This window comes from Spea bombifrons, chromosome 1 (genome assembly GCF_027358695.1).
Source record: "Spea bombifrons isolate aSpeBom1 chromosome 1, aSpeBom1.2.pri, whole genome shotgun sequence".
Taxonomy (NCBI): Eukaryota; Metazoa; Chordata; class Amphibia; order Anura; family Pelobatidae; genus Spea; species Spea bombifrons.
This window is the reverse complement of record NC_071087.1, coordinates 29,768,804-29,780,992: the sequence shown is the minus strand read 5'-3', so window position 1 is coordinate 29,780,992 and position 12,189 is coordinate 29,768,804. Positions and strand designations below refer to the sequence as shown.

General features: G+C 40.6%; 1 protein-coding gene across 2 annotated transcripts in view; it reads left to right on the top strand.

Moving 5' to 3' along the window:
• The window catches only part of GALNT7 (polypeptide N-acetylgalactosaminyltransferase 7), a 59,373-nt gene that overhangs the window by 21,370 nt on the left and 25,814 nt on the right, over nt 1-12,189 (top strand). For both annotated transcript variants that reach the window (XM_053459742.1, XM_053459734.1), the window contains exon 2: nt 6,605-7,065. In XM_053459742.1, the coding sequence (XP_053315717.1) occupies nt 6,605-7,065 (461 nt within the window). The remainder of the gene's footprint in view (nt 1-6,604; nt 7,066-12,189) is intronic.

The following is a 12,189-nucleotide window of genomic DNA, read 5'->3' as shown; positions in this document are numbered from 1 at the left end:
TTGCTCCCTCCTTTGCAGCTATCACAGCTTCCACTCTTCTGGGTAGATTTTGGAGAGTTTCTGTGGGAATTTTTGCACATTCACCCAGTAGAGCATTTGTGAGGTCAGGCACTGATGTAGGATGAGAAGGCCTGGCTCACAGTCTCCCTTCCAGTTCATCCCAAAGGTGTTCAATGGAATTGAGGTCAGGGCTCTGTGCCAGTCAGTCAAGTTCTTTCACACCAAACTCATCCAACCATGACTTAATGGGCCTTTATGTATTTCCCTAAACTGTTCCCAAAAAGTTTGAAGCATAACATTGTCCAAAATGTCTTGGTACGCTGAAACATTAGGATTTTTCTTCGCCGGGTCTAGCCCATACACTGATTTCAATAAATAAGAGGTATGTCCTAATACTTTTATCCATATAGTATAGTAGAGCATATAGTTGTGCATAAAGCAAGGTTCGTGGTGCATGGCAGGTTGGCCGCTTGCTTCAGTGAGATTGATTGGCAGACCGGTGTCAGCCGCATGGGTGTGGATGGTGCGAGTTAATGGTAACTAATTCCTTTTTTTCTTTCTTTTGCTTTTGACCTTTGAGTGCAATATCATTGTTTTAGTTTATAAGAGAGATGTCTGTAGGTGCATCAGGTCTTTGGTCAGTGTGGGTATTAGAAACAATTTTTTCAGCAGACATGGTGTAGACCGTCCTAAATAATGCAGATAAATAAGTAGCATCAGTAAATATATACATTTCTATAAAATAAATATTCATTGTGTGTACTAAAAATTCTAATTTGTTTCTCCAAGGGGAGAAAACCAGTTTATTCAGTAGCAGTTTTGAAAATTAATACGTTGATGCTTTGTGATCGTCCTTGACAATAAATTTCCGATATAGAAAATGTATGCACCTGCAGAAGGTTATGTTGAAGTGCATTTGGAGCTCAGCGCTCCCTGGGCTGCACTCGTTTCTACTGAAAACCGGAAAGCAATGCCTTTTGAAATCCGTTTCCAGCCGAGCTCGAGTTTCACGAGATCTGTTATGTTTAAAGATAAGTATGTTGGAGGCATCAGACATCTTTTATGAAAGCAATTCTTGTACTTTCCAGATTTGATCTCAGTGTTGTCCTGCTTTTATTTATTATTTAATATATATATCTTGTCAAAAAGCAAGAGATTTCCTTGACTGTTGTGTGGTGAAGTAGCGATGTCTTGTCCTGTAATAAGTGCTGAATACTTCTATTTCAAAGAAAGACTTGGTAATGGAATTATTTGGCCAGTTGAGAATATTACGTTTCTAATTGATCTAATCATCAAGCGCGTAAATGCTCTTGTGCGAAGTTTGATTTTGGAGGACCATTTAATGTGATGGCCAGTACTGTCTAGAGCTCAGTTGAGCGTGTCTGTTCTGCATAGCAGACTGCACACATAGTTTGAGATTAGAGTAAGAAGCAAGTGCTTACAGTAGCTATGAAGGAAATCACCTAGCAGTGTATTCCAGATACGCGTTTGTTTCATATTACTCTATCCTAGATGCTTGTGGTCAAGCGGTTTCATCTGGACAGTTCTGATCGAGGAAAGGCACATACATGATTACATTACATTCCACTCTGGTGGTGATCTTGATCAACACTGGCCTTGAAGAGCATCTTATTGGTATTGAGAAGATAGATTGGACTTGTGCAGACCTATGTTTATAGAGGATGTTAATAGAGAATTTTCCTGTAAGGTTGACGGAAGAATATCCTAGGAATCCTGGAATTGTTAGCGTTAGTTGTATACCTTATAGTATTAGTAATATAAAATTTGATTTTTTTTTGAATTGTTTTTTTTTTTTTTTTTTTAGATTTTCTTTTGTCACTAAGTAATAGTTTTATATGAGATTCATGAATTTCAAATAAAGCCCCACCTGTCCTTTCTGTACATGAGAATGAGGAAAATTAGCGTTGAACACACCTCAAGAAATTCATTCATGGCTTGTGTCCTTAAGGGGCTAAATTCTGCTTAACATACTTAATTGCCAGATAATATTCATTTTTTATCTATACATCAAAGACTGGCAAGATATTTTTTTTTATTTTTATAGCATTGCTCTAATTCTAAGGAAATCCACCAAGCTCCTTGAACTCTGATGATAGAGGGAAATGCTTTGACAGCCTATGAATGTATGTCATACTAAGGAGTGTCTTTTTAAATTTTGGATAAATGGTAAGGTGTAAGAAGAACACACTGAATGCAATGAAAACAAGTTACCGTATTGGCCTGAATATAGGCCGCACTTTTTTCCCCCACTTTAAGACTTTAAAGTGGGGGTGCGGCCTATATTCGGGGTCTAGCGCCCGACAGGCAGCGGGGTTAGGATACAGATCCCCCGCAGCGGTGCAGGGGACCTGCATCCTACTGTCTGATACGCTCAGACAGCCTCCCCTGCCAGCACTTCCCACGGGGGGGAGTACCGGCACGGGAGGTTGTCTAAGCGCATCGCACGGACGTTCACCGGCAGCGGCGATGCGCCGTTGCCGGTGAACGTCCACACGATGCATTTTAACCCCCCCCCCCCGACTTACCAGGGCAGACTCCCGGGTGTCTTGCAGGGCCGGCGGAAGACACCTACGCAATACGCGTATACAACTTCCGGTGCCGGTACTTCCGCTGTGTGCCGGCGCCGGGAGTTGTATTGACGATGTGCATAGATGTCCCCCTCCGGCCCCGTAAGACACCCGGGAGTCTACTCTGGTAAGTTGGGGGGGAGGACAGAGTGGCAGCATATCTCGGGGGGGGGACAGAGTGGCAGCATATCTCGGGGGGGGGACAGAGTGGCAGCGTATCTCGAGGGGGGGGAGGACAGAGTGGCAGCGTATCTCGAGGGGAGGGAGGACAGAGTGGCAGCATATCTCGGGGGAGGGGGAGGGACAGAGTGGCAGCATGTCTTTTGGTGCTTTTTTAAAGAAAAAAACTTTTTCTTTAAAAAAGCACCAAACTTTTAGGGTGCGGCCTATATACGGGGGCGGCCTATATCCGAGCCAATACGGTATATCTGCCACATTACCAGATCCCAACCCAAGTTTATCATCAAATTAGTTGGGTTTTTTTTTTCGTTAAAGAGTTAGTTAATTCTAAGGGACTTGGAGGAAAGACATTAGATCACTTTTCCTATTTTTTTTTTCTTACAGTCTTAATAGCAGAGGTATTTTGGGTTCAGTTTTTTTATTACTTTTTTTATAAGGTGTTTTCTATCCATCGAGAGAGGACAGATTGCACAGCGTAACTTTCTTTAATGTGAACGGAAGGATCAAAAGTTTTCACGCATCTTGCATTATCTCATGCGTTCAGTTAAAATAAAAAAAGCTTTTTTGGGTCCAATGCAGCTTTTATCCTGACCTCAGCAACATAGTGGTATAGTGAAAACGTTGATGCCTTTCATGAGAAACGCTCCCTGGGGTAATTAATTTGAACAGGACAATAGACCCAGATGAACCCTCACTGAATGTGAATCCACACAATCCCATGGCGCTTAATACTGTGAGTAGGTGCTAGTGGCACCTTGCCTAAGTTGTCCACATGGACACCTACAATAACAGGCTAGAAGCTGACATCCGCCACGGAGATTATATTGCATTTTGATAATAAACACAATGTAGTACGTGAGGAAAATGAATTTAAAATTGGATCATACCTGCCAATTTTTAGGCAATGTTCCACTTTTGCTAGTTGGACAGGTAAGAGGATCTGCCCTCGATCACAGCTCCCAAGTGGCCTCCTTGTGACATGTTGAAGCAAAGTGCATGATTATGATGTCCTATCCCAGCTTTCTGCCTCAATAGGTCACAAAAGTGACTGCAAATAGAAGTTTTGGAGTTTTTTAGGATATTTTTTTTTTTTTTGGTCCTTCTCCTAGTTGTGACTTTGCTTCAGAGAGTTGAAGTATGCTCTGTTTAGTTGGATAAGACAGTTTTTTTTTTTGTTTTGTTTTTTTTTTTAAGCAGGATATACAAATGACTTTTTTCAATAGCAAATGAATGTCATTGACATAATTATCACAAAATTCTGGTTTCACATGGAGGAACATGTGTAAGCAACATCATGCTCTTTGCTCAGGCAATGTGCTTTTCTTTCTGTCTGAATATTTACCAAAGCGCTGTGTGTTCTGCATTGTGCAGACCTCGCTCTGTCGCTGCAGTAGGTCTTGATTGTAGGCAATAAAATGTTTTCAGTTAAACCTGTAAATGGAGCAATGTATGTGTACAGGCGCACACACAAAGGCTCCGATCAAATGTCCTTCTTTTTAAGCTACAATGTACGTTTCACAATTTTAATCGGTTATTTGGGCGCTCGAACTGAGAATTCAATTTGATAGCACAAATAACCTGTTAAAATTGTGAAATGTACATCATAGTAGTACTTAATATTTTTCAAGGCAATTTATTTTCCTGAAGCAATTTTTGACCCAATTTATTCACCAAACCTCTCATAATTCCGTACAAGGAATCTTTATTCCTTCTCAAGATTGAAAGGTTGGGAGCAGGGCTCTCTCCACCTAATGTATCGGTTTGTCTTAGTCTGTCAATTCTCGTCTTGTCATACCCCTTGAATATATGTATTGTGTTAAGCGCTGCGTAAATTCTTGGCGCTATATAAATAAAAAATAATAATAATAATACTCTGGCTGCATGCTGATCACATGGGGAATCCGTGCTGGTTTGCATCTCCCCTACTTACTTCTGTCACCACCAGCTTAAAGCAGACTTGTCCCAATTCTCTGTATACTACCGGTAATACTTTTATCCCATTTTAACAGCCCGCATGTTTTAATTTAGCTGGTAAAAAAATAATGTACAATTCCTCATGTCTAATGAGAGATTCCTAAAATGATTAAATTACTGCTCCGTCTTCATGTAATTCCTCGATATGATGCTCTTTAAGGGTCTGCCGTGGCTGAATATTGTTCTATTTTGGTGCGCCAGCTACACTTTTCTGTCCAAAATGCTTCGTCTCTTAAGTCAAGTAATATTTTTGTAGGCTTGTAAGCTGTTGGATGCATAAAGGAGATGTCAGGAGGTGATGCGATGATTATTATTTGTTTTCTATAGAAGAAAACAGGCAATAATCATGCACAGAGTTTCTGAGGGCAGGGAACACTAGGATGTAGACAGCTAATCATGGTGGCGGTAAATGCCCTCCTATTCACTGCTTGCGTTCCAACCTTTCATGGTTGCCTTGCTGCCCCTAAACCTTTACTGATAACCAAATCCTTAATATCTTTGGCTTGTAAACTTTAAGTATGCCTTAAAACAGGGAACAAACACGGATTTATTGTAGCGGCAAATGGATATGCACAAACACCTGACTGCTGGCAGACCTCGCCGACAGCTTTGCTGTGCATGTTGAAGCGTCAGCGGCTCACATTCGCTGGCACGAGATTTGTTTCTCCTATCAGTAGGACCCGGGATTGTATGACAAGGTACACCCGCCAATAAAGAACAGTGTTTAATAGCACGGAAGGAATATACTTGAGAGATCTGCATACCTGGGGACTTTCTAAATGAGCTGACTCTGAAATTCTTGCCATAATAACTCTTTAATGGCCCATCGTGAACATCCTATGACTCGTTTAATGTGTTAACCAAATGGCCCTAATACAGGGAAACCTTGAAATCATGATTTAAAGTTAGTTAATTAAGTCGCCTGCATTCAAGCAGGAATAATTGACCTTAACATACTGGTAGCAAAAGCAACAATTGGAAGGTGATATGATCGCAGCAGTGTAAAATGGGAAGAAATTGGTTCTAGACTGCGTCACTCCAAGATTGGGGCAAAAACCTGTTCCCAGGTACGGACATAGATAACTGCACTTTGTTCAGCTTAAGTCACTGAGATTTAGTTGATTTGTTCTTAAACGGTTCAAATATTAACCTTTGATTGCAGGGCCGGGTGTGCCTTACAGTACTAGCAGGATCAGAATACGGGGTGGTTAACTATTCCATTCCTTGCATTCCCTTAGGCCTTAATCTGAAACCAAGGTATTTTTTTCTAATACGACACAACACGTATGCTCGTTAAACCGGACCGAGGAAGTCATGTTTTCTTATTTATTTTCCTCCTCAGACTTGGGGGAATTGGCACACACTAATTTGTCACTGGCACAGTAGAGAAAGGCAGAAGCGCGTTACCTTTTCTTTTGCAAATTTATTTTCCCTTGTTCAGGAAGCATAAATTGTTTGTTCTGCGTTTTTTTTTTTTCAGCAATATTATCTATCCTTACTTGCATAAAATGCTGGCGTGACTTTACATTTTAAGATTCAAAACTATAGACTGAGCTTAATGTTACTGTCAAAAAAAAAAAAAAAACCCTGTGATATTTTGCCAAATTCCTATCTGATTGAACCTTCTTGAATAAGTGATATATTGCCTCTTTTAATCATGTCGAGTCCAACTGTGTCTGGTTCCATGTGAACATTATGGACGTGCAAACAGATGAGATAAGTGATGGCTCCACTACATATAAAGATTGTGTATTTATAAGTGGTACCATTCTTACTTTTTTTACAATGTTTGTTTACTATGGTTTCACCATCATTGGGCACCTGAAAAAAGCTTGCTTCTAAATGATATTCTTTCTTATCAGGAAGAAAATAATGCCATACTTCCTCAACCTGGCAAACCCGAGAACAACATGGCCCCCAAGAACAATTTCCAACCAGTAGTTCCCTGGCCCCGTGTTGAGGGGGTAGAGGTAGACCTTGAATCTATCCGAAGAAAGAATAAAGTAAAGAATGAGCAAGAGAAACTGGGCGGGAATGTGAACAATCAGCAGAAGGTCATGCAGCGACAGTACCTTACTTTCAAACCTCAAAAGCACGTGTATCTTGATCCAGTACTGAGGTCTGGCATCTTGGGGAACTTTGAACCTAAAGAACCGGAACCTCAAGGAGTCGCCGGAGGCCCAGGAGAAGGAGGGAAACCATTTGTGTTAGGATCTGACTACAAGGACTCAATCCAAGCCAGCATTAAAGAGTTCGGTTTTAACATGGTGGCCAGTGACATGATCTCATTAGACCGGACTGTCAACGATTTACGTCACGATGAGTAAGGAAACATTTGTTTTTTAATTTTTATAATATATTTATTTTTATATGAGGATTAGTGTTAACCCCTGATAGAAAGACAGATCAACTTGTTTAGGGATCCTTACTGTGTCTCATTATGTTGTTTTCATCTTGCATATGGCAATATCTGTGCAATGGTCAGCCTCAGGCCCTATATAGATCATTCTACATATCCATATGTTTGACATGTTTGTGTTTCAGGAACTTGCAACCTGGTGATGAACTTGTCAGAACATGCCTTTTAAGATGGCTTTATCCAGTCATATCGACTGGAGTTGATGTATCGAGTATATAAAGAGTAGATAAAGGCTCAGACATTATAAAACTATTCCTCCTGATTTCCAAGGAGGCTCTTTAATGCCTATACACCCATAATTTAATGAACTTTCCTTGTTCTATCAAACAATGTTATATAGTCGACATACAATAATTGGGGGTTAAGGCACAGTACAAATCCTGCCTGTATGCTCTGTGCTTTGTGAAACTAAATGGGTCATATGAGTTAATATATGTAAAGACGGATATAAACTAATATGACCCAATTGCTTCCATCCATTACATTCTTTTCTTCATGTGCAATGTATTATTAAATAGAATAATTATACATTGAGAAAAATGTAATACGCAGTAATAATTGATAATGGTATTGCTAAGTCCTCATATGTCCTCTTCCTATTAAATCCACTTGTTGGCCTCCTACGTTGGCTGGACAGACAGACACATACTACTAGCAGCAACAACCCAGGTGGGCAGTAAGTGAAAAAGAAATTCATAAAAATCCATTCATTTTTATGTAAATGTTCCAGGAATATAGAAGTAAAGTATATAGAGAGAAGATAATATATTTACCCTTAGTTTGGATACTATAAGATTCTTGCAGAAAAATTCCTAAAATAAATAAATAAATTAAAAAAAAATAATTTAGTAAAAAGTATTCCTGTACATTACATTAAACATATCTGATATAATGTCAGCAGATTCTGCTGCGCTTTATAACCTATAATCTAGTTGGTGTAGCAAACCATTACATTCTTTTTTTTTATTATTATTATTATTGTTTATAAAATATTTCAGCAAAAGGGGAAATTTGTTTTTCACTTGTGACTTACTGTGTGTTGTGGACATACTTTGCCTCAAGCGCCCTCACACCTCGCCTTCACTTAATATGTGAACTGCAGGGAGGCTTTATTTATTTGTCAGTATCTTCAATACAAGGCATTTCATAATGGAGTTTTCCAGAACAGAACACAAATGACTTAAACATATACAAAACCTGCAGAACAGGTACAAGAAAATGAACTGCAGACAGACGACTCCATAAGCCCTCCAAGGGTGACTTGATGCTCCATAGGTTTTCCAAGACAGGTTGTCTTGACATGTTGTATGTTTGTCTATTTGTCTTCATTACTTTGCAAGAATGAGTTGAAGCAAGGTTAAAAAAAAATGGACTGTTTTCCATTGTGCAGGGATAACGAAGTACCGCTAATTTCAGTAGAAGTCCTCCGGGGCTGTCCCTTTATCATGAGCAGTTAATGGAGTTAGAATCAGGACTTGACAATACCAAGCATTGCATCCTAGGACTCAGGGTTTGAACTGAATAGCACATAAACCAGCTCAATGGAGAGCTAATTTGTGTGTTTAGCAGCTGGATCTATATAGAGCTGGCTTTTCCTTGACTTGCACCGCTGGGTGACAGAAGCTCGGGGGGTTCTTGTCAAGCTCTGGGTTATATTAAATGAATCTCATTGCAGCTACTGCAAAACTCAGTTTGGTGGATAAGTCTACTCTATCTGCTTTTGTGCTTCTGATATTTCGTCTCCATTCCTAACACACGTTGTCCAGGTATATATCACCCTACGGCCAATATTGGCTGCTTCTACCGCCACTAAGGATTATTGAGGACTTGATGGCAGCCTCATGCCACGTGGGAGAGAGCTTTCTGTTCAAACTAAGAAATGCGGTTTAATAAAAGGCCTTTCATATTCACATGTAACATTCTTTTGATCATAGGTGTCAGACTGTCCAAGATGGTCAACGTTCCAATATATTTAGCGTGCTCTATACAGCAATATGTGGTGCTTCTCTTTGTGATAATGTATAGCTGATTAAATGATTTATATTTGCCTTTAACACCCAGGTATTGCTTGAGTACATGATAATTAAATGTTTTGGTACAGGGAGCCTGTTCTAAAATGTCTATGCAGCAACATTCAAATCCTTGTTGGGGGAAACGTAATTTAATTACAATTTAATATATGATTGCCTACATCACCCATAGCCGACCAGCAGAGTGGGTGGAATGAGACTGGTTTATCCTGTTTGAAGTGCTAAAAGGCTGTCTCAGGGGTTACACTGTATTAATAGTAGGATAGTAATTGCTCAAGCTCCTATGAGAGTCATGTCGTGGCTCATGTCCTGCGGGGATGGAGGAGAATGTGGCAGGACTGGTTTCCCTCTCTCTAAAACCTGATCTTCAAAGCTTTCTCATTTTGCTCTTACGTATATATTTATAGGTTGTAGCCTTCCTTTCGTATTTAAAACAGCTACACCTTAGTCATTCATTTTTTTTTGGCATTGAATGCTATGTTATTTACATTAGAATCATTGGGTTAGAAGAAAAGTGCACATTTTATGCATATTTCAAAGCAGAACACAATGCGATTTGTGCATTGCAGTGTTCAGACACACACAATTCACTTATTTTGGTAAACATATTTTATATTAATGGCTCTGGAATTGTATCTAATGTAATAATCTTGTAAAAAACGTGCCCCTTTCTATCACTAGTTAAAGGAACGATCCAGTACCCCAATGCAGCCCCATCAACTCACAATGCATATGAAAGTACCGTGTTAGTACTTTCAAATACATTATTGGTTATCTGTGAAAAATATAATATCAACTGATTTTGTTGTCGGTTGCTCAGTTGAGCGGTTCCATGATACACAGGTTGTGACAGCGGTTAACAAGGTATTGTCCTCTGTCCTCTCCACCAATTTAACTGCTTTATTCTTCATGATATCTTTATGCTGATCCTAAGCATTCTTGAAGGACTTTACTGCATCTGTTAGATATACAGCCTACCATCCACCATGTTACTCTATGTAATGGGGAATGCAAGGTGCCATTTTATATAGTCACAAATATCCTTTTTTAATTGTTGAGCAGTATTTCCAGTATCCTCAGTGGTACCTCAGGCCTTCTCATGGTTTACACTTCAGACTCGAGGACAAGATTCTTAAGTATTATTTGGTTTCTTTATTTCCCCCCTTTTCATCATCCTATCTTGGCGAGCAATAGCTGTCCAGTTTGTGGATTGGTGTCCAAAGCAAAATTTGGCGGCCTAACAATGGCTACTTTGGTTTGAGCCCAAGCGCAATTGAACATTTTTACTTGCATTTGCTCCCAGGTTACTTTGTGTGCCAGACTTAATAATTTAATGAGAGCAGAACTGCTGCAGATACCACCGGCTGCTGAAGCTGGGAAGGATTTATATTCATGGCTGCTTAGCAGAAGAGATTATTTCATTGTTTAGAAAATCCTGCCTTGTCATTTTCTCAATTAGATTTTGTTTGTTATCTTTGGCTGGCTTAAACTGTTTGGCTGGTTTCCTGAACACCGGCTGCCCTTTTTTTAAATTTCTGGAGCAATGTGTAATATGTCAAGACTCCTTTTTTAGCATATGATTGCCAAGTGACGCGCAGTGCATTCTTTATCATTGTGTCATCAGTGGTATCCAATGCTTCGTATTTAAGGAACGCGCCTAAAAATAGCGTTTATAAACCTTAAATAACGTTATGTAAAATTAAATAGGATTGGACCTTGTTTTATATACTAGAATACATACTAGAAGACATGCCGTATTGGCTCGGATATAGGCCACCCCCGTATATAGGCCGCACCCTAAAAGTTTGGTGCTTTTTTTAAAGAAAAAGTTTTTTTCGTTAAAAAAGCACCAAAAAAACATGCTGCCACTCTGTCTCCCCCCCGAGATATGCTGCCACTGTCCTCCCTCCCCGAGATATGCTACCACTGTCCTCCCTCCCCGAGATATGCTGCCACTGTCCTCCCTCCCCGAGAAATGCTACCACTGTCCTCCCTCCCCGAGATATGCTACCACTGTCCTCCTCTGCCCCCCCCCCCCCGACTTACCAGAGCAGACTCCCGGGTGTCTTGCGGGGCCGGCGTGGGACATCTACGCAATACAACTTCCGGTGCCGGCACGGGAAGTTGTATACGCGTATTGCATAGATGTCCCCCGCCGGCCCCGCAAGACACCCGGGAGTCTGCAGGGAAGTGCTGGCAGGGGAGGCTGTCTAAGCGTATCGGGGAGTAGGATGCAGGTCCCCTGCACCGCTGCGGGGGATCTGTATCCTAACCCCGCTGCCTGCCCGGCGCCCGGAACTGCATGTACCGGGCGTCGGGTGCTAGACCCCGAATATAGGCCGCACCCCCACTTTAAAGACTTAAAGTGGGGGGAAAAAAGTGCGGCCTATATTCGAGCCAATACGGTATATCTAGAATACATACAAGAAGCTTGTATCGTTGTAAAGTAATGTAGAACAGTACCTATCTAGCATGTCCGAGGCTTGACAATAGGCAAACCGAGCATATGCAGTTTGGAAAACGCATGGCCAAGCCAATCCTTGTTTACCACAGCATGATTTTTTTAGGGATCTAATGGAGTAGATGTAGTTTCAATATAGTCAAGTCTCACATCCAATATGACCTCTGTGGTATGTTTCTATGCATACCTGGGGATTTTGGTAGTTTAGACATCCAAAATTCTTGCCTGGTAACCAAACATACATAGAACTTGATGGCAGGTACAATTAATTTAGTCCATCTGGTTTTCCCATTTTTTGTGATGTAAAAACTCAGACCATAATTAGTCCTTGGTCTTGTCTTAGATTCTGGATAGCTTTATTCCTATCCAATGCATGCTTAACCCCTTTGTAACAGAAGACCTTCCTGGTACGTCTTTGCAAAAAAAAAAAAAAAGTTACCACAATGTTACAACCTGGCAATCATGGTGGCGGTGCTGCTGCTGTCTCCCTGGAGGGCCAGGCAGGCCAGTAACCTCAAGAAAGCCTGACTCCCCCCC